Source organism: Tamandua tetradactyla, chromosome 4 (assembly GCF_023851605.1).
Source record: "Tamandua tetradactyla isolate mTamTet1 chromosome 4, mTamTet1.pri, whole genome shotgun sequence".
Lineage (NCBI taxonomy): Eukaryota > Metazoa > Chordata > Mammalia > Pilosa > Myrmecophagidae > Tamandua > Tamandua tetradactyla.
In genome coordinates this window covers 178,481,609-178,507,445 of record NC_135330.1, presented here as the reverse complement: position 1 = coordinate 178,507,445, position 25,837 = coordinate 178,481,609, and the positions used below count along the sequence as shown (strand labels likewise).

The 25,837-nt window shown below is 34.6% G+C and overlaps 1 protein-coding gene across 8 annotated transcripts in view; it reads right to left on the bottom strand.

Annotated features, from left to right (window-relative positions):
* The window catches only part of MYO16 (myosin XVI), a 717,568-nt gene that overhangs the window by 312,415 nt on the left and 379,316 nt on the right, over positions 1-25,837 (bottom strand). For all 8 annotated transcript variants that reach the window (XM_077158660.1, XM_077158661.1, XM_077158656.1 and 5 more), the window contains 3 exons: positions 19,421-19,548; positions 13,187-13,292; positions 7,099-7,216 (listed from right to left, as the gene is read on the bottom strand). In XM_077158660.1, the coding sequence (XP_077014775.1) occupies positions 7,099-7,216; positions 13,187-13,292; positions 19,421-19,548 (352 nt within the window). The remainder of the gene's footprint in view (positions 1-7,098; positions 7,217-13,186; positions 13,293-19,420; positions 19,549-25,837) is intronic.

Sequence of the window (25,837 nt, the reverse complement as noted above, 5' to 3'; positions counted from 1 at the left end):
CTGTTCCACAAATATAAACTCTCTGCAGGTCCCTGAACTTGTCAAAGTCTTTCTCTGAGTCTTTACTCTTTTGCCAATAGAAGAGTATCTTTCCTTTCCCTGCCTCTCATGTCTGCATGACAATTCCTGTCGTTTCTAAGTTCCCAGCAAACTATTTCTCTGCAAAGCTTTCTGTTTGCTATTCTCAGTGTCTTTCTTTCTACTTTTCATCCATACTTTGTACATACTATGGCATTTATCAAATTATATTTAACCTTTTAATGCACTAAACTAAACTGTTTTGTGCATTAGATTGATACCTTCTTGAAGGGTGAATTTTATTTTTCTCATTTGTATTTTTATCTCCAGTAGCTGTAATAGTGCTTGGATTATAACAGCACTCAATAAATATAAATTGAATAAAAAAATTGCTCCTACATGTGCGATTTACTTTTATCTTTTGTTCAAAACGATATCTGTTTCTGAGTATTACTTAGTTGTCCTCTACAATTCTCATATGGGCCAGAATGTGTTCAATTTGATTTTCATTGTCTCAAACTTGAGAATGGGGTTACAGCATTGAATGTAGCCATGTGATGATATTACTGAGGAAGCAGGAGAGATTGCTTTTGCTAGTAGGGCATAGGGTGTTTGTATTATTTTAAGATGCTTTCAAGTATTTTTTAACTTTTCTGATTGTATATGTGTGCACATGCATATATGAAAAGTTTGATACATGTTAAGGTATCAGAAGTCATGTATATGCATGAAATATTTCATATAAATTTTAATGGGAAGAAAATGTTCTTTCTACAAATCTATATAGTATCACTTGTTTTTCAAAGAATTTCAGATACCTGTGTTTCTTCTCCTCAGCCAATTTTATGAAAAATAGTAGTAATTATTTTAGTAGCATCTACTGAATGAATAATTTGTTTTGCTGCTCTTGAAGCTTCCTTTAAAATATAGTTCTTGTCTCTTTCACATTAAAAAATTAAAAAACTGTTTATATGCCACTTAAAATTATTCATAGGATAAGGGTGGTCCACGGTGACTCAGCAGGCAGAGTGCTCACCTGCCATGACAGAGACCCGGGTTCCATTCCCAGTACCTGCCCATACCCCCCCCCCCCCAAAAAAAAATTCATAGGATACCACTGAGCTTCAAGCCAGATTCTGGCAATATTCCTCTGAGAAAGCCTATTTCTTGAACTTCTAGGCAAGCTGTTTTTTTTTTTTTTTTTTGAGAGGAAAGTAAAAAGTATTGGAAGTGATGGAATTGGAACTAATCACGAATGAGCCAGCACACTTGAACACTTTTACAGTGACTCATCTCAGTGTGAAATCCTGGGAGAGTCTGAATGGATTAAAAAATGTGATTAATATTTGTTTATACTGTTATAAATTATCAAACTACAAGACAGGCAAAGTAGGTTGGTATTTTTTGCAACACTGAGAAAAAGTATAGTTTAGTCTCCAAAACTTCAGAGAAAAAGCTTTCAAAGTTTTTGAAATTCTAGCTGACATTCTTCATATTAGATGCCTGATACTTTCCAAATTTCCAGCTTAACTTTTTATTATTAAGACTGTATCACTGCACAATTAAACAGGTAGGAAAAAACATAAGAATTCCCAACTAGTCTTGGTACTCATATTCTTTGTAAATACCTGTCATAATCTCCGTTATAGAGGCATTTTTCAGGGTTCGAGAAAAGTTGCTCTCCAAATGATGAGACATGGAGATGCCAAGCTTTGACATGACAATAAAAGTAAAAGAAGTTGTTGAATGATTTAAAAAACAATGGTAACATATTCAGTATTCATAAGAACCTGAGAGTAAGGGGCAACGACTGTGCCAGTATACTGAAGAGGAAAATGAGGCATAGAAGAGTCAAATGACTCTTCATAGGACATAGAGCTCGAAAGGAATAGAGCCAGTACTCAGACCCAGGTATTTTAGCTCTACAAACTGTGCTCTTATTCACTTTATAGGGGACCAAGTAACCTAGAATCACACAAACACTTTTCTTTTGACCAAGCTGAAAACACTGATGATACGGATGGATTGGCACTCTACATATTCTAGGCACACTACAAGCATGTCCTTATCAACTCTTAATTTCTATCAGTTCTTAACAAGTGTACTTTATAGGAAAGTGCAAGAAAGGAAAAATACCACCGAAAGACTGTTCCAGTTTGCTAGCTGCCAAAATGCAACACACCAGAGATGGATTGGCTTTTAATAAAAGGGGATTTATTTCGTTAGTTCTTCAGAGGAAAGGCAGCTAACTTTCATCTGAGGTTCTTTCTTATGTGGGAAGGCACAGGGTGATCTCTGCTGGCCTTCTCTCCAGGCCTCTGGGTTCCAACAACTTTCCATGGGGTGACTCCTTTCTGTATCTCCAAAGGTCTGGGCTGAGCTGCGAGTACTGAGAGGAGGCAGGCTGAGCTGCTTGGGTTGTGCTATGTTGTGCTCTTTCATTTAAGCACCAGCCATTTAAATCAAACATCATTCATTACAGCAGGCACACCTCCTAGCTGACTGCAGATGTAATCAGCAACAGATGAGGTTCACATACCATCGGCTCATGTCCACAGCAACAGAACTAGGTGCCTTCACCTGGCCAAGTTGGCATCTGAACCTAACTACCACAGAGACCATATGCTGCCCTAAGCTCACTGTACTGACAGTAAAACACTGTTTTCCTGGGATATGGTGAACTTCTAAAAGTTCTTCATTCAGTTTTTACTGAACAACATTCTGGAATAATAAATATCCCAGAAGAAGAGATCACTTTATTACTTGAAAAAATATCTGTGTAGAAGTTACGATTTACCTTGGGCCAATGGAATGTTTCAATTCTGAAAATCTAGTTGTCAAGTGAGATTTGGGATAAAATAAGAACTCTGATCTACTCATAGCCCATCTTAGTTAAATGAAGAGCTTTATAATAATGTGCTTTGAGGCTCAAAATCACTTTTTTCAGCACTTAGCCTTTCCTCTATAGGAGGAGCTAGCTAAACCATTTAAGTTTCTGTTACAAGAGTAAGGAAGGATAAACTTCAAAAGTAATTTATTTCCAATTGAATGAAATGATGCTGAAAGGAACATACGAGAGCATGAAGCCCAATCTTTCAATATCATAGCAGGGAAACGAAAATAAGTAATTTTCCAGGGTCAAACAAATCAATTGCCAGGCTGAGATTCAAGACAGAAGTCCCCTTTCCATTACACCATGTCACCCATATGAAGATTACTCTGTGACTTAATTTGTAGTTCCTGAAAAGCAGGATGACTTCTCAGCAAATTAAAATACTAAAGAGCCAACTGAGAAGGTCACATACTTTTGAAGATTTCTATACAATAAAGTGATTAGCTGAGGAAAAGACTGAGGGAATGTATTATTCTATTTCACCTATTTATGGCTGTTCTGTTACGATGCTGCTTTGTATATTATGCCCATAGTTTGCATATCTACTAAAGCGAATTGACGATTCTATATTTTTGTTCCCTTAAAAGACAGAGTATAGTCTTGGGCATAAAATCAATAACTGGAAACTTACATTCTGCCATTAATTCTATAAGTGACTTTGTAGGTTATGATACATAAACCTCTTTGCACTCTTGACATGGAGAATATGAATCATTAGGGATTGAAATGATGTCAGTAAATTACATTAAATATCAAATGACAGTTACTGTATGAGTAAAAACAAATGATTGGCAAAATTTTCCTTATGTTTATATATTAATCTTCTATAAACATATCTGTGTTGTGATTATAAAGTTTTTTTTTGTCACTTAATACCAAAGGATGCTGTTAAATAAACATCTGGAAGCCCAAAATGATTATATGGTTAAATAAATAATCAGATGAGTAAAAATACTGGCCTGGAAGCCAGAATAGAATATTGTGTATTAATCAAATATTCTGAAAAATAAGAAACAATCCTCACTTTTTTCTTCAATGTATACTTAGATTATGTTTTATAAAACTGAGTCTCATGTTTTCTATGTTATAGTTTGGCACTGCATCCTTGATTAAAGAAAGATCTGGAATTAAATGATAAAAGCAAAAACCAATATGCTTTTATCTATCGATCTCTTTAGTAACTTGAAATAAGTAAGATAATAATCCTTGCCCAATAAAACAACCATTCCATAAACTTGATAATTTACAGAAATTTAGACCACCGGAAATTATAAAATCAACCTGTTATCTACATTTATTTGGCTTAATTTGAGGTACTCCAATGTAACTATTTTAGTGAACACTTAAAAATTCAGAAGGCTTTTTTGAGAATGAGATGGATGACTCAGTTCTCTGTAAAAGTTCTGTAAAGTACCTTACATTGACATCTCTTTAATTTTTCTTTCAAAAAAGTATCCTTTTAGCAGGATTGTTATTCAAAACATCCCATTGACATAAAGCTTCTTAAAGTGCTTAATGCCTGATTTGGGGAGGCAGGGGAAGAGTGATGACGATGCCCTTTATTAAACTGAATATAATTTTGAAAAGCAAAGGCTGATACATTAGGTTTCACCTTACTCTCATGCTATTGCCTCTGTTTATTCATGCTAAAAGCAACCAAAAGAGGAGTAAATGCTATCATTTCTCTCTACAAGCTATCCGAACATCAAATCAAGCAAGCTAACAGAGCACTTCATAGTTGGATTTGGAGAAAATTGAGAGTGAGACAGCAGGTTTCAACATATAATCCAAGTGTCGTATACAAAGTAGGAATAAATTTAAACTTCTGGGAGTCTGTTCTTTCATCCTATTTGGACATATCTATCGTTGCATGAGGCAGTACATTGCAATCGTGACAAAGTTAAGACAGAAAATTATTGCAATTAAGTGACGATGTCTTTTCTCTGAAATCAAGCTGTCTCTTCTCTGAATGCCTTCCAGTTCTCTACTGTGTGTGAAATAAATCTCTGCAATCAAGGCTTTTTCCAAGTGAATCACCTATGATATATGAAGAAGCTTCCCGAGTCTTTCCTTTTTCAGTAAACATTTTTTGTTTCCTTGATACGTATTCAAAGGATACAGTGTGTGAACTTTTACTCTCCCGATAAACGTTCTAGGAACACATTCCTTTATTGTTTTCCTTAAATACAGGAAATAAAGAACAGAATTCCCTAGTCTGGTCCCATCACAGCCCAACAGGGTCTTACCATTCATACTGGAGGCATTACATTTCTATTAATGCAGTCTAAAATAGCACTGGCTTTTTTTTCTTTTTAGCAGTTGTATCACTCTTCATTAAAAATACCATAAAAATAATCACCAAATAATTTGGACAGATTTTTTTAAAGAACACAGCATGAAACTACTAAACAAACAATGTAGGCGACAGGAACTGAATTAAGGGTGTTAATTAGGAGAACAGAATGAATAGAAAAGTCATGTGCAACATGGAGAAAAGTGGAGCCTGCCTAAAACTTGCTGTTTTCATAAGGGAAGAATACCCTGAGTTATACACAATGCTGAAATTATACTGAGTTTATGTTAATGGTTCCTTAATGATTCAGATAGCATTTCAGGATCTTGAAATATTTCAGGTTCATCTTCCTGAATATTTATTTTCAGTGTGTCACAGTATGTTGCCTGTAAGAGTGGATTTGATTATGCTGAAGATGGTGGGGCTGTATGTTAATAGAGATTGCTGATGAACACAATGCTAGGGAAGTTAGCGTTTACTGTAGCATTTTCCAGTTCTTTTTTATACGTGTATATAATTATTTTCTCAATCAATATTCCCGAAGAAGAGAAGAAATGTAGGTTAAACTCTAACTCAAAGTAAAAATGAAAACAAAATTAGTAAACGGATAACGTCTTCAGAAGTCAGTTATTGCATTCTCATCTTAGTACAATGAACATAGAATCCAGGGGGAAAAAAAGGAATGCTAGGGACACATCAAGTGAACCATTCCTTTGCTGTACCAATTGTCCACAAATGCCAGATGCCTGTTTTACCTGATGTTGGGCTAGAATAGGATTTCGCAAATGTGAAGACATGTGAACCAGCTGGGAATCTTGTTAAAATCAGAGTCTCAGTTAAGAGGTCTGGTGTGGGGACCTGAGATCCTGCATTTCTAACAAGCTCCCAAATGATACCAAATCACATCATGGATTTGAAAAAAAAAAAACTTTCTTATCAGAATTGAAGCCTCTAATTTCAACATCTAAATTTTTTTCTCACCCTTTTCATGCATGTTTTAAAAATCAAATTTCATTTAGAAAAATATATGATTTTGGCAAAAACTCCTTGCAGAGTACACCTTATTTGTTTCTAGATTATAGTCATAATTAACTTTAATTTGCTGAGGGGAAGACGGGATAACTTGACAAAAGACAAATAAAATTGAGCCCTTTCAAAAACCATTTGTAATTAGCATATGTTGATGTACTGACAGCTGCTATAAAACTTTCTAAAATAGTATATTCCTCCAAGTACATTAGACATTCTACCTATAATGCCTTTATGTCATTAATTTGCTTGGATAAGCTATTGATCAGAAAGATATAGAATCCTATGTGAATTCTAATTAGTTGAATTTGAAATAAGGAGTTTCCATAAAGTGCACATTAAGTTTTCAAATCAAGTGAGAAATGGATTCATGTGAGTTTTGTTTGGTGATTATTTTGATATTTTGATTTGTTTTAATTCATTTAAAATATGGATTCAGTTCTATTTAAAATAGATCTCAATATGTTTTATGTGAGGAAATTGCATACTGAAATTAGAATTCATTTAAACTGAGATTTGAGTCAATTTCTAGGTTCAGCAAGCATGGTTCACTTCAGCAAATTGTGGTTTTTGTTTGGCTCACTTTGATATAGACGACAATCTTTAGAGGTTAACCCTAAATATCAAAACATTTTTCAATTCACAATAAGTTTAAAACTCATAACTTGATATCTCTCACTCTCTCACCCTCCTCACAAACAGGTATGCCTTTGTTTTCTATTTATTTTCTCTCCATAGTGTGCCTATTTAAAATATGAGAGAAAGTGAAGATTTGTTTTACTGACATTCCCATATTTTTGTCAGTGTTTCTCTGCCCTCTGGTGGTGCTACATGAGAACTTGTTTTCAGTTAATTCTACACTTACCTCCAGTTAAGTACTTTTTCCTCTCACAGAACTGTAGTTCAAAATATTTTATGAAGCAACTGGACAAATCATTAAGAGTTGTCTTGGCATGTCCAAAAGCTTCTAAGATACACAAGACCTGTAACAGAAGAGGACAATTTATTGAACTACATATTTTTAAAATAAAATTGGGAAATAATTGTCAACCATTATAAGGAATATTATGTTATCTAAAAGGTACAATACCATATTGAATTTTTAAGTTTACTTTTTCTCCAACTGCAAACTACTATATGCTCATGTTTAAAGTTTGATTAATAGTAAAAACCAATATACAGGGTATTTCTCTTCACTGCTTGATAAAAACGATTGTCTTAAAAACACACCCTCAAAGGTTATGAAATTATAAAAACAACAACTTCAATAGAACATGAGAAGAGCTTTTGCTTTTTTTTCAGGGGGAGGGTTAGGGTGGGAGGTGGGTATCACAGTTACCATAAAAAATAGAATTCCTTCTCAAAATAATAAGTTCACTTTAACATTGGTTTATACCCTTCTTCTTAAATCTTTATTATTTTCCACATATATGCTTTTCAACCTGAGTCTCTTCTTAGCCCTCTCTCTAACCTGCTTAGTGCCTCAGGCAATCTTTCTCTCCAAGAAAAATAGGAGTGAAAGTTCTAGTTGAAGCTGCTCTAAGCCAGTGCTTCTCCAGCAGCATGCTTTGCTTCAGTGTGGGGCTTACCTGACTTTGAAAATACCATTAATAAGGCTCCTCAGATCAATCATGGGATCTGAAATTCCTTCTTAGCATGTTTTCTTAAGCATTGATTACTGAAGGAAAAAATTACCACCTCATTCTTCTACTTCAATTGATTGCACCTTGAGATAATAATGTTGACCGTCAATTCCCCAAGAAGTGTGAAAAGCTGAGAGGACCACAAATTTCCCACCCCCCCACACCTTTCACGCTGTAAAGTCCAAAGGCAGTTTCCACATCAGCCACTAGAAGGCGCACGGTAATACCTTCTTGATACACTGGCCTTTTACTTTTCCTTACAATTCCTGGTGAACAGCATTGCTTTATTTTATATTTTTTGAGCATTTTATTCAAAATGCTAAAAAAAAAAAAAAAAAAAAAAAAACTTGGATCCTACATTTCACTTTTCTGGCAACTGTAATACCAATGCACTCGATTCACCCAGAAGTAGTTTGAATGGTCAAAAATTATTTGATAGTGTTTTAATGCATACCACAGACTAAAGTGCTAAATATTATGATACTAATGAAATATGTTAAAACATCTATCCTTGAAACTTGTAATTTTGGAAAGATACACAAACTGAATTTGTAGAACATAATTTCAGGTTATATTTATAAAGCTATTATTTTTTGCTTCTTTTCCAATAATTTACCTTCAATATATAATGACATATAATGGAATTAATAGCATATTTTTATACAATTTTATCCATTTGTAATATATTCACAATTGTCTGAATATTCATAAAATGATTAGGAAGTATTTTATAAAATATTTGGTCTTCTAATTATCTTGGTGTTGTATTTGAAATAAAGCGATTTTACTATTGTTACTATTATTATAGAAAAAAAGTACATGAAATAATTATTGACATGAACCCAAAACAACAAGTCCAAGGTAATGGTTAAATGGTGTGTTTTATTGTGGAGGTAGCTGGGTTTACATCCTGGCTTTGGTAATGACAAGTTTATGACCTGGAGCAAGTTTCTCAAATACTCTAAGTCTTTTTTTCCTCTAGTCTCACACAGGAACAACTACTTCAATGATTTCCATGTAATGTGTATGACATACAGAGTTTGGTGCCTGGTACATTCAACATTAACAATGATTATTTTTGTTATTGCTAATAATAAAAAAAAATCTATATTGTGCTTGCTATGTGTCAGGTGCTCATTCTAAAGTGATTATATAATATATAATATTATATATGCATTGCAATATATATCAGTACATAATAAATATATGCACCTGTATGTGAGTGTATATTATATATGATTTTCCTTTTATGCTTACAAATACAGTCTCCATTTTACAAAGAGGGAAATGAGCACAGAGAGATTAAGGTACTTTCCCAAGGCCAAGAGACTGTAAAGGACGGATTGAGATTTGAACTCAGAGCCTCTGGCTGCAGAACTGCTGTGCTAAATCACAGCATCGCACTAAATCACTGCATCCTATGGCCTTTACTGCTAGATTAACAATAAAGACATAGAAGCCATAAAAGCAATATAAAGCCAGAGCTATTAAACAAGATATAAATAGCCACATGGCATTCTTTCATTTTCCACTGCCAGTCTATAATTTAAGATTAAAATATTAGTTTTACTCTGAAATAACAGAGTGATCTGACTTTGCTTTTTATCTCTAATTAGTCTCTTGACCTCAAAAGGAGGCACTAAACATATACAAAGAACTACCAAGGAAATATTAAACTGCAATTATTCCACCAGTCACTTCCTCCTTAATACAAAAATGGGCAAAATGTTATACAGTATACAATTTAACATATAAGTAGAGATGAAGGAAATGAAGTATATACGTCCTCAATACTTAAATTCTACTGGCATGATTTTGTCTATTTATATTGTATGGGTATTTTTTTCTGTAATATCTCCATAGCTATACCACTAAAAACTATGCATGATTATCAAATAGGAGTAATCTGTTGTACTTCCTAAAAGTAAAAACCTGTGGCCTTATCATCTAAAAAAATAATAGCTTAATCAAGTTGAGCCCATCATTGCTCTGTGAAAGGAGTTGCTCAACAAATATTTGTTTAAGTGATTTGGATGGAATTGAATGTTTTCCTGAAGTTGCAACTCATTTGGGTTAGAAATGGTGAGAAATCCCAGGCAGCTTCTTTCCAAAACATGATTTGCTTCTTCCAATAAATCTACTGTCGTGGAAAATCCCTTGCTCTCAAAGTTTGAAATTCAAAAACTGGGATTATAAACAACAGCCCTTCTGAACTGATCTGGGCTGTTCTGAAACTCTTCAGGGGAAACAAAAACTCTATCTACGATAATTGGATCCAAACCCTTTTACCCAAGTTTATAAAGTACACTCTGAACCACTCTTCAAAGGCAGAATGCAAACCCATGTAGATTGGTAGAACAGGACAAATTGACCACTGGATTAAAATTGAAAACATGACAGCTGTGAGTCCCTTAAAAATAGGTGTATTATCTGCATAAAATTACCAAAAGAAGCAACTCTGAACCGCAATGCTGGACTCTCCAGAAACTCAATCTTTTTCTCATCCTTCACAGTTCCTACCGCTCTTCACAGAAAACACTCTTACCGCGATATTGAAAAGCATATGAATGGGCAGCCTCCTGGCAAATCTCTTCATTTCGGTCTTTAGGTCCCCACAGTCCTCTGAGACTTCTATCTTTAACTTTGACAATGATGCTTTTGATGCAAATCACAAAGAGGGCTTCTCCACTCCTCAGTCTCCATATGACGCCATACTGAAACCCATTTCAATATGCCCTTACTTTTATTCCTCCGCCGTTCTTTGACTATCTATTCTTTGGTAACTGATGATCAGAATAACCATGTTATTCTGAAATCAGTTACCAAAGTCGTTTTTCCTCTGGGGCAAAGTTGTCCACTCGACTACGGAAGATACCATATGTGTGTTTAATACCCACTTGTCCCATGTGCCAGCAGTATGAGTGGTCTGCCTAGGCGATATCCCAGACTGATATTCATATTCTATTCTGGCTACACGTCCTTCTAATTCAATTAACCCTCTTCCTTCCATTCAGGTTCACTTAACAAACATTCTATTCATTTTATCTTGCCCTGAACTAACTCGCTTCATATAACAAGGATGCTTTTTTCTGTTCATTTCTCTAATCTGATATTTTTTTTATCTAGAAAAAACTGACCCAACTCTTGAATATATTTCATTTTACCTACCCCCCTGAAATGTTATACAGATTTGCAGTCAATTCATAAATTTACCCAATGCTGGATTTAATTTCTGTATACTTGGATGCTCTGCAAAACTGTGGCTGGGAAATTTTCGTGAATTCCTTGGCATGATATTTACATGTATGATAATTTAAAGAGAAATAAAAAAATCATAATTGACATGAAGTTTAAGCCATACTCAAAGCTTATGAAATTAGATAGCACTTATTTCTGAAATCTATTTTGGTCATGAGAAATAAATAAGGGAAAAAATGAATTAAAAATAGTTGTATTTGAAATTTGCATAACATATTACAGTCTTGACTCTCAAATGCTAATTGATTTACAAGAGTTAAATCTATGGTATCCAAAGACATACAACCTAGACTTCATTCACTTAAGCTAATATAGAGAGGCAATTTGCATTAAGTAATCTAGAATACATTTAGAACATTTGCATCTTGCTCTCTCTCAAAAGATCATTTTAATAAGTGTTTGCTTTAGTTTATAATTTAGAGCGGAGGCTATAGTGCCTTGCCATTACAATTACAATTAATTCTGTTATTTCTATTAGTTTAACTTGAGTCTATTATATAGATTATTGTTTTATAACATGCTTGGATCTTTAAGGGTCAGTAGTAAATATATTAAAATATTTGAACAAAGAGAATAGTTCATTGTTCTCCCCAGCTTGATCCCTAAATGCAAATTTATTTTGAGCTATGCTACAGTATTGTGAAGATGTGTGATTTGATATGTGATTTGAACTTAATAAATAGTTATGAATTAGTGTTAATGAACATATACAATACCACAGATATGTTGTAGGATTTATTTATTATAGGTACTCTATAAAGAGAAAAAAAAATCTAGATCCAGGCATAAGCTTTGAAATCTATTACGGCACTTCAATTCTTTAAGGATTTCTAATTCAAAAGCAGAAAACAGAAGGAAATCATACTGATCTATCTCTTAAACACAAATTCCTTTTATTTCTAAGTGAAGAATCAGATACAATAAATTTCCAAAAATTCCAAAGTGAATACCACTGAAGAAACTAGATAAAAAGGTGACACGATTAAAATAACAAAATAGCATTTTTTTCATTGTTTGATGGATTTCTAGGTCTTTAACTTTCAAACTTTTTGTTGGTATTGTTTTAAGAAATGATCTGAGATAACTTTAGCTGTGTCAATTTCAATGTAATCAGACACTTTTAAATGAAAATTCTGTATATTATATATTTATCAGTATATATACCGGGAAAATGCTTAAGGAATGCACAGTGTAAATATGAGACTGCATCCTCATATTTACAATACCTCACTTTGAAATAAGTGCCAGTAGAGAACCTTATACTGGTATAGCATAGTCTAAGGTATAACATTATTTTTTGTCAAGGAAGTAATATAGCATATTTGTAATCATTTAAAAAATGTGATATATATAGCAATGTTGATTTATTTTTTAGCAAAGCTGATACTTTTCTTGTGTATGGGGGTAATTCACCATAATTTTACATATAAGTTTAAAGGTTTCTTTGACTGAGGATATAATAAACAACTTTTTTGAACAAATGTGTCTTCCCTACTCTTGGCCCAAACAATAAATCACCAGAGGGTTCCTCTCTGAATACAATGTTACAGTTTTATTGCGTGGAATTTTCAACCATTCTATCTCAGCTCCTAATAGGGCTTTTTTTCTTTCTTCTTGGTTCCTGGTGGTATTCTAGGAGATGAAGTAGCAGGGTAAGATGTTTTTAAAATAAATTAAATGTTAACTGAATGTAATTTAAGATCTATGTTTGCATTGAAGGTTATCAGGCCCATTATATCAAATCTACCAAGACAAGGAAGTGACACTTTTTATATGAACAACAATCTCTAACTGTGTTACATTTTTCCAATCCAACCATTCAGAGCAAATATAAAATGAGGGCATGTTCAATATAATTTTTAAATATATAAAAGAAAATAAGTGTTTACGTGAGCAGCATGAATTTGCACCAGGCCTCAATCTTTTATCTTTTATTTCCACAAACTGTGACTAAGTTGGGGCTATTAAAATGTTCCTGTTCATGTATAAATGACATTTTTCTTGGCTCAACATACCCATTCACATATTTGCCAACCCAAACAAGAAACTTACATGTTTCAATTTGGAATCAAATAAACCCCTGCTGAGGCCGGATCTACAGGTTAAGTGTCTCATTATGTGCTTGCTGGCTTCGGACTTCCCAGATCCTCTTTCTCCACTAAGAGAAAACAGAGAGTGAAAATGCAACTTTACTGTTTCGGAAAATATAGTGCAAAAACCAAAAACTAAACAAATCAAATTTACCAGTGATAATTCTCAGACACAAAGATAATGCTGGAATAACACAACAGCTTTTAATAAGTTAATGTTTTAATTTCAATACATACTATATATCATGTGCCATAAAGTGTTACGGATGCTGGGACTACAAATGAATATGACACAGCTTCTGCCATCAAATAGTTTACAGTGTAGAACCACATAATATAGGTGAATTTTAACACAAAGGCATCAGACTGAAAAGAAAGATACCAACTTGTCTTCAATTTCTTATATGGAGGTAAAGGAGGTGATCCCAAAGAGTGATGGGGCTGAACGTATGTTATGGATTGAATCATGTTTCACACAAAGATATGTTCAAGCTGCCAGCCCCAGTCCCTGTGCATGTGAACCCATTTGTAAACAGGACTTATGACAATGTGATTTTGGGGAGGCCAGATTGAATCAGGGTGGACTTTAATCCAATATGGCTGGAGTCCCTATAAACAGAGGAAATTCGGACACTGTAGGAGATAAAAGGAGACAGACAGCTGTGGGATGGAGGCAGAACCTGAGTTAGAGACTGCAGGCAAGCCACCACCAAAATGCTACAAATTTTAGAGAAAGCATTATCCTGCCAACACCTTGATTCTGGAAGTCTAGCCTCCCAAACAGTGAGATGACAAATTCCTATCGTTAAAGCCAGCCAGGCTGTGGTCTTAGTTAGAGCAGCCCTGGCAATCTAAGACACCGAGGGAAGTGCAGGGGGTCAGAGAGTCACAAGGCCCTTTCTCATAATCTTGAGAAAGTTATTAAACCTTTCTGAGCCTTCCAGGAAAGACAGTAAATCTTCCTGGGAGAAGTAATTAAATCTTTCTGAGTTTTCCTTTTCTTATCTGTAAAAGTAGTAAAGAGTGCCTAGATGCTAATACTAGCTGGTCTGGTTTCAGATATGACAAGGTGAGGAAAGCAGATGGCCCTCAGCAAATCTAAGGATGGGACATTTCCTTTTTTATGTTACTATCAATGCTGACATCTGATATTTTGAATTTTTCCTTAACTAAACAACCACCAACTGAAAAGTCGTTATTTAAGATAACAATGTTTTGATATTTCCCAGGCATACTTCATTCACTTATCTATCTATAAATGATACTTCTGGCCCTAGACAATATAGGGTAAAAATTTCAATTCAATAACTACTCTATCAAAGAGGTCTAATATGAACAACTAATAAATTTGTCCATATTTATCTGGGTGCAAAAAAAAAAAAGCCCTTTAGTTTCTTTCTCAGGTTTCTGTCTTTGGAAGAATTACTCTAATGAATCTGATTAAGGAATGTGTTCTAGAAAAGAGCTAAGTTGAAAATTAATTACTTTATTCAAGACTCAAGTAGTTAATGATTACTTGCACTCACCTCATCTCTGCTGACTTTAAATGTTTCAATAACTTATTTTAAAAAAACATCCTAGCAAGCATAGGAGAATAGTTTAGGGTGACCTGCACAAGGCAAGGAGCTTCTTTATGGGTTCAAAGACCTACGCTTTCAACTATCTAATTTCAGAACATGAATAGTTTAGATCTTTCATGTGGAAATTTAATTTCCACAATTATATTCATTCTTACAGCGATTCTGTTTACCCAGCAAAATAATTTAATGTTCCACAGATCTTGTTTTTATAGAGCTTTTGCTTGCATTAACTCAGGGATCTATCTTCAGAATACCATTTTTCTTTTTGAATATTACTCATCCTTTCTAATGAAATTGACTAAGGGCCTACTATGTGCCAGACTCTTTGTGAGAGAGCAGGGGTAAAGAGATGAAAAGTGTAGCTCCCTCCTTAAAGAGTTTTACACCTATTGGAGATATTGTCAAGCAAACAGTAATTATAAGCATTATAACTGTACATCAATTACATAACTAATATATTAAGACAACTAAGACGGGCACAGTCAAGTCAAGCAGACATATCTGCTGAAAGAAAGAGGGGAAGCCTTCTGGAGGAGATGGAACTTAGGCTGATTCTTGCAGGAGTACCATAAAAGGCACCCTTTACCTAATATTAAACATTCAACAAATGTTTTCTGAGAACCTGCAAAGCAATCTGAAATAGGCGGTAAGGATACAGCTGTGAATAAAACAGACATGGTCTCTATGAAAAAAAGATATATATATATATATAAAGATACAGAGGTATGTGAAAGCATAGAGCTGACTTGGTGAGTATATAAATCTTTCCCCCTTCTCCCCACATGGCACTCACAAAATTACTAGGAATGGGGAAAAAGAAATAATCATCTCTCTTTATGAGCTAAAAATCACATAAATTTACCACTCATAAAATCTTAAAACGGTCATATTCCATTTCAACTTTGAGTAAAATAAAGGGAAATAAAAGAAAAAATGGGATATATTAGGCTTGGCTTCATAAGACTACCAGGTCAATACTACAAATCCTAGATTTGAACATCTGAGTCTATGATTTCAAACTAGAAATTAAGCAAGAATTTTGTGTTGCACCAACCCTGGATCCATATGAATTCTGTAACTTAAATGGCCTTGTCTAGGAAATCTTCACATGACAGAGGTGGGCTCTATACTGCTCAAGTCATTTGATGTGTACAGTAATAAAACTTTAGGTTTACTCAGCCTACAGTGGAGATGATGGATATTGGCTGCACACTTTGAATTGAAGAATTAATTAAAACCATCTGTTGAGGCCTTCAGGAAATTAAAAGGTGGAAGGCATGATGGTGGACTCCAAACTCTCAGTTATAGCCGAGGCAAAGGATCTGAAAATTTTACAAGTTGTTCCTAAAGATGAAGTCTGGTGTGACACTAGGGCCCAAAACTACCCACAAAATATGAGATAATTTCTGGGAAGGCTTGGAAATAAAATTTTAAATTTTCTGGTCTGGTACAAAGTAGTGGGACATCTAAACCAGGAATATTTGTTTGGGAAATGATTCCCTAGTCTTAAATTATCCTTTGCAAATATTATTTCTGGGACACAATGGATGACCAATCAGTCAATCAATAAGCCATCTGTAAGTAGTTTATTTAGTAGAATTTTTAATTTATTAATTTTCATAGATTATTATAAATAGAGAAAGTCATTTATTCTAGTCAAACAATCAAAGAGGTACAGAAGCTACATAAAAGCACACAGTCTTGAAATAAGAGAGGGAATGCGTTCACAGACTAGTACTGTGACTAGGTGATATTCACCTGAAACTTGAATGAAGAATTTTTTTTCAGGATAAGTGGTTAATATATGGTATTACAAGCTTAAAAAAAAATGTCTCAAAGGAATATTAGCTCTGCAGAATATCAGAAGGTTCCACTGGAAGAGAAATTCCATGAACAAATACATGAGTAATCACTGAGTTAAAGACAAACAGCTTTCTTGCAGCAGGACTTTGCTAGACATTGTAAAGATGCTACAACAGGAAGTTTCCAAAAGGACATTGATCCATTGGCCTCACCTTTTTTCTTACTCCAGAGCTCCACTAAGGAACAGTTCCTTACAGAACTGCTAAGAAACAGTGAGAGTGTTATGCTTTAGAATGAAGTGGATTCAAAAAGAATTAAGTTACAAATTCATAAATTTGTAAACAATCATTTTGGGGGAAGATAAGGATGCGTGCCAATAGTCCCCTTAGGCTTAGCAGCCGGAGACTGGCCTTGCATTGGTGTCTGAACAGAACACTGTGATTAAGACTCAGGCCCCCAGCTAGGCTATTGTGTTCAGATCTAGAGCCACCATTTAAGAATCTTGTAACTAAAGTTAAAAAAATCAAGTTTTCACCCAAGTAAGACCAGAAAACCCAATAGATAAAGTGGATAAATACAGAGTTGCTTTGACTTAAGCCTGCGTGGAGGACCCCCCCTCAGTTCCTCCCTCCGTTCTGGGATGCTTCAGAACACAGAGTGAAGACAACTACCTGTGCACTGTTTTGAAAACCAGAACACTATAGAGTCTGTAATCCATCAATTCGACACGCCATGGAAACTTTTGCCGCATCAATAATGTAAAGGACTTCAATAAATTTTTAAATAGTTAAATAATTCTTTTGGATTTGTTACGCAGAACTCCTTCCCCCATGATGTGATGAGCCCCTTGCAAAACCAAACCCGCCCTAGCCCACATGGCAGTTGGCAGTCGCAGGAGTGTCCTTGCATCCCACCCTGGCAGCTGCATTCCTGCTGTAACTCCCCTTATTTGTCCTCTGCCCACCGGCAGTTGCAACCCTGCATGACTAGGCAGCACTTCAAGTTTAAACTTCGCCAATGAAAAGCTGCCAACTACCGCGCCCTACTTCCAAAATTGACCAATAAAAACCTGCCAATTAGACAAAGGAAACCCACTGCCTCCCTTTCCCTAGATCCCACTAACCTTCCTATATAAGCAGAACCCCTTCCCCTGCTCGAGGCTGACACCATTCTCTTGTACGCAGCCTGCTTGCCTATTGCTGTGCCACAATAAACTGGAAAAAAGGAATTCTGTGTGAGCATCTTTGCTCCTACAAGAAACCTTGTAGGATTCTGTCCAGTTTCCCATTTGTACCCTAATTTCACCCCACTTTAAGTTGAGGTGTATGCAAATTATATTTACATGTTCAGTTTTCAATTAACACTACAGATAATAACTAAGGCAAAGTCACTTCAATTTATTTCATTCTCGAAATCACATGCAGATTTTATTTGAACACCTAAATACTTTTTCAATCTCCTGTCAAGTACCATTATATACTATAATCACATTTCACCCTTGCTTCTTCTGATACACTTTTTGGCATAGAGAATTTATATCATAACGTAGAACCTCCTTAGCATCTTGATAATTAGGAGGTCAAATTATCACTATACTTGAAATTCTTTTAAAAATTTGGGTGCATCAGATGTAGCCTCTCTCTCTAAGCCAACACGGCAAGTGAACTCATTGCCCTCCCTCCCTATGTGGGACATGACTCCCAGGGGAGTAAACCTCTCTGGAAATGTGGGACAGAAATCCCGGGAGGAGCCGGCATCAAGGGATTGAGTAAACCTTCTCGACCAAAAAGGGGAAGAGAAAAATGAGACAAAATAAAGTGACAGTGGCTGAGAGGTTTCAAACAGAGTCGAGAGGTTATACTGGAGGTTATTCTTATGCATTATATAGATATCCCCTTGTTTAGTTTATGGTATGTTGGAGTGACTAGAGGGAAGTACCTGAGTTGTGCTCCAGTAGCCATGTTTCTTGATGACTGTATAATGAAATAGCTTTTACAATGTGACCATGTGATTGTGAAAACCTTGTGTGCGATGCTCCTTTTATCTAGGGTAAGGACAGATGAGTAAAAATATGGATAAAAAATAAACAAATAATACAGGGAACAAAGGTTGAAATAAATTGAGTAGATTGAAATACTAGTGGTCATTGAGAGGGAGAGGTAAGGGATATGGTATGTATGAAGCTTTTCTTTTTTATTTCTTTTGCTGTAGTGATAGAAATGTTCAAAAAAAATGATCATGGTGATGGATACATAACCATGTGATGAAATTGTGAGCCATTGATAGTATACCATGTATAGACTGTTCGCATGTCAAGAATGCTTATATATTTGACAATAAAAATATTTTTTAAAAATTGAGGTGCATAATTTTGGTGAAATATAAACAAACGCAAAAGACCTAGAAGCAGGGTAGAAACACATACATTTTCAAGTTAAGTAAAAGTAAATTTTGATCAGGACTGCATTTTGGAGATTAGTGGCATCGGTTTGCCAATCTTTGGTGTTTTACTTACTCTGTGTTTTCTTAGATTCAAAAGCAAAACCTGTCAGGTTCCAGAGTTTACATCTTCAAAATGAAATGAGTTTCAGGTTAAGTTTGTCGTTATTGATTCATCTACACTTGGGACTATTTCTAATAACATGGATGTTTCTTTCTTGTAACAAGTCAAATGTACTTATTGAAAGAAAGAGTCCATGTCAAACTGTTGAGGCAATAAATAGACATAAAACAATAAGAAACAAGAACACCTTTAGCACCAAGCTCCTCAGGCAAAGGTGAGAATTAGAGTTGAGGTCGGGGGTGGATTCTACCTGAGGATGAAACACTGAGGTCGCTGCTCCTGGAAAAGTTGGTGAAAGGCTCTCTCAGCACAGGAGAAAATGTGAGGAGGCAAAGAGGAACACAACTTCCCCGAGCTGCTTAAGTAAAGCTGTGAGACCTGAAAAATAGTCCAGCACAAATACAAATAAATATCCTTGTGGAAAGGATTCAGAATGCCTCATCTTCTGACATGATTGATTTATTTCCAAAATACAAAAATGAATAAATCCCACATAACTATAAAGCTTTTGTAAAACTATGCCTTCTCAGCACATTATAAGAGTTGATAATGACAAAAAATGGAGGCTTATATTTGATTCTTACTGCTTGGTTCATAAGCTTCAACTGCCTGTCTTTAAGAAAAAACAGCTTAAAAAATCCAGTTTAATAGGTCACTAGGAAGCAACCTAAAATTGTGGTAATTTACATCATACACAATTTCTCAGCACTATTTAATTTTGATATAAGATGTCACAGATTTTTAGTCTGAGTGTGAGAAAACCGTAGCAGCTGAAAAGCATAAGAATTTATGAACTTCTCGGGAAAACAAAAATGCAATTAACTTAATTTCAGTGTAAGGACTGCCAAGGACATAGTAATCCAATGCTACTAATTTTAGCTCTCTTGAACTTCTTAGTGAAATTTTCTTACTTTCAATTAAAAGTAAACGATAAGAATACTTCTGGGTCATGAACAAATATCAGACAAACTTAATGTCGATTTATTAAATGACTGGACTGTATCTTTAAAGATGTCAAATTCAGGAAAGTGAAGGGAAGACTGAACCCCATTCTAGACCGAAGGAGCTTAAAGAGACTCGATGATTCAATACAACATGCGATGCTGGCTGGGATTTTTTGCTATTGGAAAATTACTGGGATAACTGGAAAAACGTGAATGAGGTCTAGAATAGATGACAGAAGTGCATCAATATTAATTGCCTAATTTTAACGGCTACCTTATGGTCATATAGGAGAATATTCTTGATTAAAGGAAATATAAAAGTTTGATGAGACAACATACCAGCAATTTCTTCTTAAACGATTTTGGGGGGTTGAACTATTTATTTGAAGATCTTCCATAAATTTGAGATTATTTACAATTTAAAGGAAAAAGAACTATAAAAAAGTAGAAAATAATCCACAACTACAAACAATAACTGGAGGAGATGTCAACAAACAAAAGTTTGAATGGAATCAGTCACATAAAAATTCCATTTATTAAAGTACCAAACAGGTAAAGCTAATTTACATTGTGAGAAATTAGGATAGTGGTACCCTGGGCAAGACATTAGTGATGGGAAGTGAGGGGAGTGCAGTTTCGGAAGGGCCGGTAATATTTTGTCTGAATGCTAGTAAAATTCACCAATCTGTGTCTTAGAATAAGTGCGCTTTCCTATACAGTATAATCTCAATAAAAACTTCGAAAAGTCAAAGTCATTAAAACTGGTGCAGACACTAGAAAAACAAATCACAAGAATAGACTAAAGAAATCAGTGCAAGCCCACAGATAGGTGGACTTGGCTGTACAACAGAGGTGGCTCCATTTATCAGTAGTAAAGGATGGTACTGAGAAGACCGAACATTTATATTTAAGGCAAATAAACATAGATCCTTATGTCACACTGCAGAGAAACTTAAGTCCCAAATATAAATAGTAAAATTTAAAACATATGAACAAATATGTAGAGTAATACATACTCTCAGATTTGGGGGTCAGGAAATAGTGTTCAAAACTACAAACTATAATGGGAAACATGGCTCATTCTTATTATATTAAAATTTAACAACTCCTGTTTAACCATAAAGACCCTAAATATAATTTTAAAAGGCTGGAAAAGATAGAGAGTAAGCTGTGCATATGATCAACAAATAATCAACAGTTTAAATAGTTGCTACAAATCAATAAGAAATATTGGAAATAGAAAAAGTGGGCAAATAATATAACCTGGAAATAATGGCAAATATATACAAGAAAAGATGCAGAAACGCTCTAGCAACCAGAGAAATGCTATGCTATTTCATACAATAATACACTGTATTATACACAAAATATTGGAAAATGAATAAAAAAATAGTTTAATAATGAGAATAGCTTCATAAACTTAAAAGATGTATGTTTGACAAGGAATATATTTTATAGAAACTCACAAATAATTGAAAAAGAACATGTAAAGCTCTTCTTAGCAGTCTTTGTAGGAGCTGAAAATATGGAAATAATCTAAAAGCCTATCAGAGGTATTATTGGATAAATATAATTGATTGTATTTTAATACATTAAAATATTACAGTGCATTTAGAATAAATTTATTAAACCTGAACCTTTCAACAAGGGAAATTTTTGGAAATACAGTGGTTAATGAAGATAGTTTATTAAAAGAATATAGATAATATGTTCTCTAAGTGAGTTTAAAAAATAGAAAATGGTATAAGCATTTTCTGAATCATATATACATACAGTAAGCTTATAAAAGATTGGATGAAAGGATAACAATTTCAGAATAGTGGTTTCACTGTAGATGAAACAGAATAGATTGACGTGGAGCCTCCCATGATATTTACAGCACAATATGTCATCTCACTTAAGACAGCATATAATTTAAACATACCATTATGTTTATACACTACTCAGAAAATAAATGTTGCCATTAAACGAGAACACAGTGTTTTCTTGACACATCTCTAAACTTGCATTTAGAGTTGTAGTTTCATTGTAGTTTCAACAGTGTATGTGGAAAAAATAGGGTACTTTTCATTTAAAATAATTTTAACGTGATCTGAAACAAATATGAGTGGTGGGTATGCAATTATCTATTGTAGTATGCTCAAATGTTTTGTATTTTTGTATTGTTCCAGAATTTAAAATGAACATTAAAATAATTGATAGATGGTAAGGTATATATTGTAATCCAAGAAATGTCAAAGGAGTTTTAGTCCATAATTCTTTTTGGCAGGACAAATTTCTCTTCTTTTTGAAAATCTGCGCCAACACCCACTATTTCACTTCTCCACATGTCCAACATGAACCTAATCTAAATTTAACAAAATAATTTTAAACTCAATGTATTTTGTAAACTGCTGGAGTTTTCATCAGACGTAATAAACAAAAGGAAACACAAGAGGGACCCGGAGCACACATGAATCCGTCTGTACATGCTGTTAATTTCACATTCCTACTCCATGTCTTTCTGAACCTATTTGAAGAGATGTATTCACTTTAGGCCAAGTTTTATCAGCGATTAGAGGTGATAGATTTTAAGTATTTAAATAAAGTGTCCTCATGATAATCAAGCAATAACCTCTCTCAATTCCTTTTTCATTTTCAAATGGTGTGGGAGTTCACTGTAGACAATTCCATCTTTTAACATGTTTGACGCTGATTCCATGCTTCTTAAACAATGTAATATGTAATATATAATAATGTAAATATACTAATCTATTTTCTATGTAATTATTATTATTATTATTATTATTTTGCATGGGCAGGCACTGGGAATCAAACCCAGGTCTCCAGCACAGCAGGTGAGAACTCTACCTGCTGAGCCACTGTGGCCCGCCTTATTTTCTATGCAATTATTTTTTATCAATAGTTTTTCACTTATATAATTCCAATTTTCTGAGTAACTGACAAGCCATCACACTTTTACATTGAGTACTACAATGATTAGGTTCAGGTGTCAATTTGGCCAGGTGATGGTGCTCAGCTGTCTGGGGCAAGCAAGCACAACTGTTACTGTAAGAACATTTCTTAGGAGTTAAATCATCAGTAATTTGATTGCATCTATGGCTGATTACATCTACAGTCAACTAAGGGGAGTGTCTTCCCCAGTGAGAGAAGTTTAACCCAATCAGATGAAGGCTTTCAAAAGAGAACTGATGACTGCAGTAGTCAGAAGAGAGAACTTTTGTCTCTACTTCAGCCAGCCAGCCTCTCCTGGAGAATTGATCAAAAACTTCACTGGAGTTGCCAGCTTGTAGCCTGTTCTATGGAATTTGGACTCATGCATCCCCACAATTGCACGGGACACTTTTATAAAATCTCATACTATTTACAAATATCTCCTGTTGGTTCTGTTTCCCTAGAGAACACTGACTAATACACTTCCCATTAATTACTATTATCAGTGTTATTGTGTATTCTCATTTGGTCCAGTAAATATTGTCAGGGTCAGTTCCTTTCCCACATTCCTTCTCTCTCCACTTGGCCTCATTTTCTCACCATCTGCATGATTCCTCACCCCATCTGTGCAATTTGGGAACAAGAGGAGTCTCAGTGAGTAGAAATTTTAAGTGTTCCCTTTTAGTACATAGGCAAGATGCCACTGGATCAGTTTCATTTGTGATTCTCTTTATTCTTTGCTGGACTCTGGTTCTAGTGAATAACGTTCTTCTTTATGGTTCATTTCCTCCTTTTATTCAATGTGCCTGAACCTTCTCTTAATAAACTACCAGAACACTGAAGGATCCTGCCACTTGCACCTTCTGATTTCTGAAGCCAACCATACTTGCATAAAAGCTCTAAAATATGAGAACTGACTAGTCACAGGCTCCTCAACCGTAAAAATCTCTTGTTAACTTTGTGGAACCTCCCTGATGCCAATGGTTTGGCTTGGCATGGGGTGTTGTTTTTCACACCCATACTATGACTATTTCACTTTACTTGGCTGCCTGGATTTACAACTCATTACCTACAGCCATGTAAGGATAAGACTCTAAAAAATATGTTTGTTTTTACAAAGGATCAAATATAAATAAAAAGAAATGTTTGCCTCTGGGCTCAGCATTGGTGCCTCTGACAGTAGTTTCTGCCATATGTCTGCTTAGCAGTTACACCACCTGGATTTAAATAATTTGTCTGTCAGTGCAAGTCTATGGAAAACATCATAAAACTTTTTTATTCTAAGTCTCAGTTTACTGACCTGCAAAGTGGAATGAATAATTATTTCAATAATAAATATTTGGTTGCTTTTTGAGATTAAATATGACAATACGTGTGGTTAATGATCAATCAATTTATTATTCAAGGTGCCCATCCTTTCTGATTACTACTTCTCCAATACAGACATGGCTCCTTTTTAGTTGCCACTGTTGCCCCTGCTGCCCTACTATGTGGCTACATGCAAAAGCATAGATTAATCTTCCATGTCTAATCTTGATAGGAAGAAGCTAGATACAGGGAAGAATATTCTGGAAGATTCCACTCATAGATTTTACACTTGTAAACGGTGATAGCAGTCAGTCAGAATAACGATGACTTTTGGGGAAGCATGTAATGACTGAGACAGGACATGGGTATCTTTATGCCACTATTCATCTATGTCTTGATATGCACCATTATTTCAAAGATGTCCTTAATTTGTATAAGAGTATCAAGTAGAATTCTTGAGATTCATGCACTTTACAATATATATATTACACTTTAGTAAACATATCTACAAAACAATTAGCTATGGCTCAACAGCTAGGTGACAGAATACTGATCCTTTTCTTAAAACCAGTTAATAGTCACAGGTCAGATTAACTTCAATCTTCTAATTTAACTATTAAAATGCTTATGGTTCCTCCTGCCCCAGTCTCCCATGCTCCCATATACTCTTAGATTGTTCAAGGACAAGCTCGGGCTAGGATAGGGGGAGAGTGGGAAAATGTTAATGCAATTTTAAAGGAATAGTGGGACTGACTTTTGGTGTAGGGTGAGATAATGAGCTATTTCTATGAGAATTCTCACTTGATTCCCTGAGGGCTTAGAAAGAGTCTTTCTTGGTCTTTCCATTTGTCTCATCCTCTCTCTCTCATCCTCTCTCTCTCTCTTTCTCTCCAGCATCTATGCTAGAGTGTGTAAATATTTCAAGAATATATGTTCACTCTCCTGCTCCTTAATAGGGATTCTGTTTCATACCAAAACTGACCTTGAGGTTATGCAAAATATAGAGAGCTCCTATGATAGTTTTCCTGATCCATTACCATTCAAAATTCATACTGTGTTTTTATCTGGCTGGAATAATTTTCCAAAAGTAATTTCTTTTTTTAATTATAAGAGTCTCATAATTAAGATATGGCAAGTCATTTGGAAAAACACATAAATGCAATATTACTCCTTTTTTTTTGACATTGCTTTAATAACCTTATCAAAAAGAAGTCACGATGTCCAAATAAGGACTAAAATGATAGATCTTGAAATAGGGATGAATAGAAAATATAATATTATGTTGTTAACTTTTAGAATTCTAATGACTACAATCATAAATGAATCACATAGTATAAGTGCAAAGGATCTTTTGATAAAATACCTTTAGTTTTAAAAGTTGCCTCATAACAAATTGCTGTAAAAAGAGGTCAAGCACTCAATTTAAAATGTTCTATTTTTATATCTTAGAAGTGTGACCTTATTCACTGTTTTGATACAAA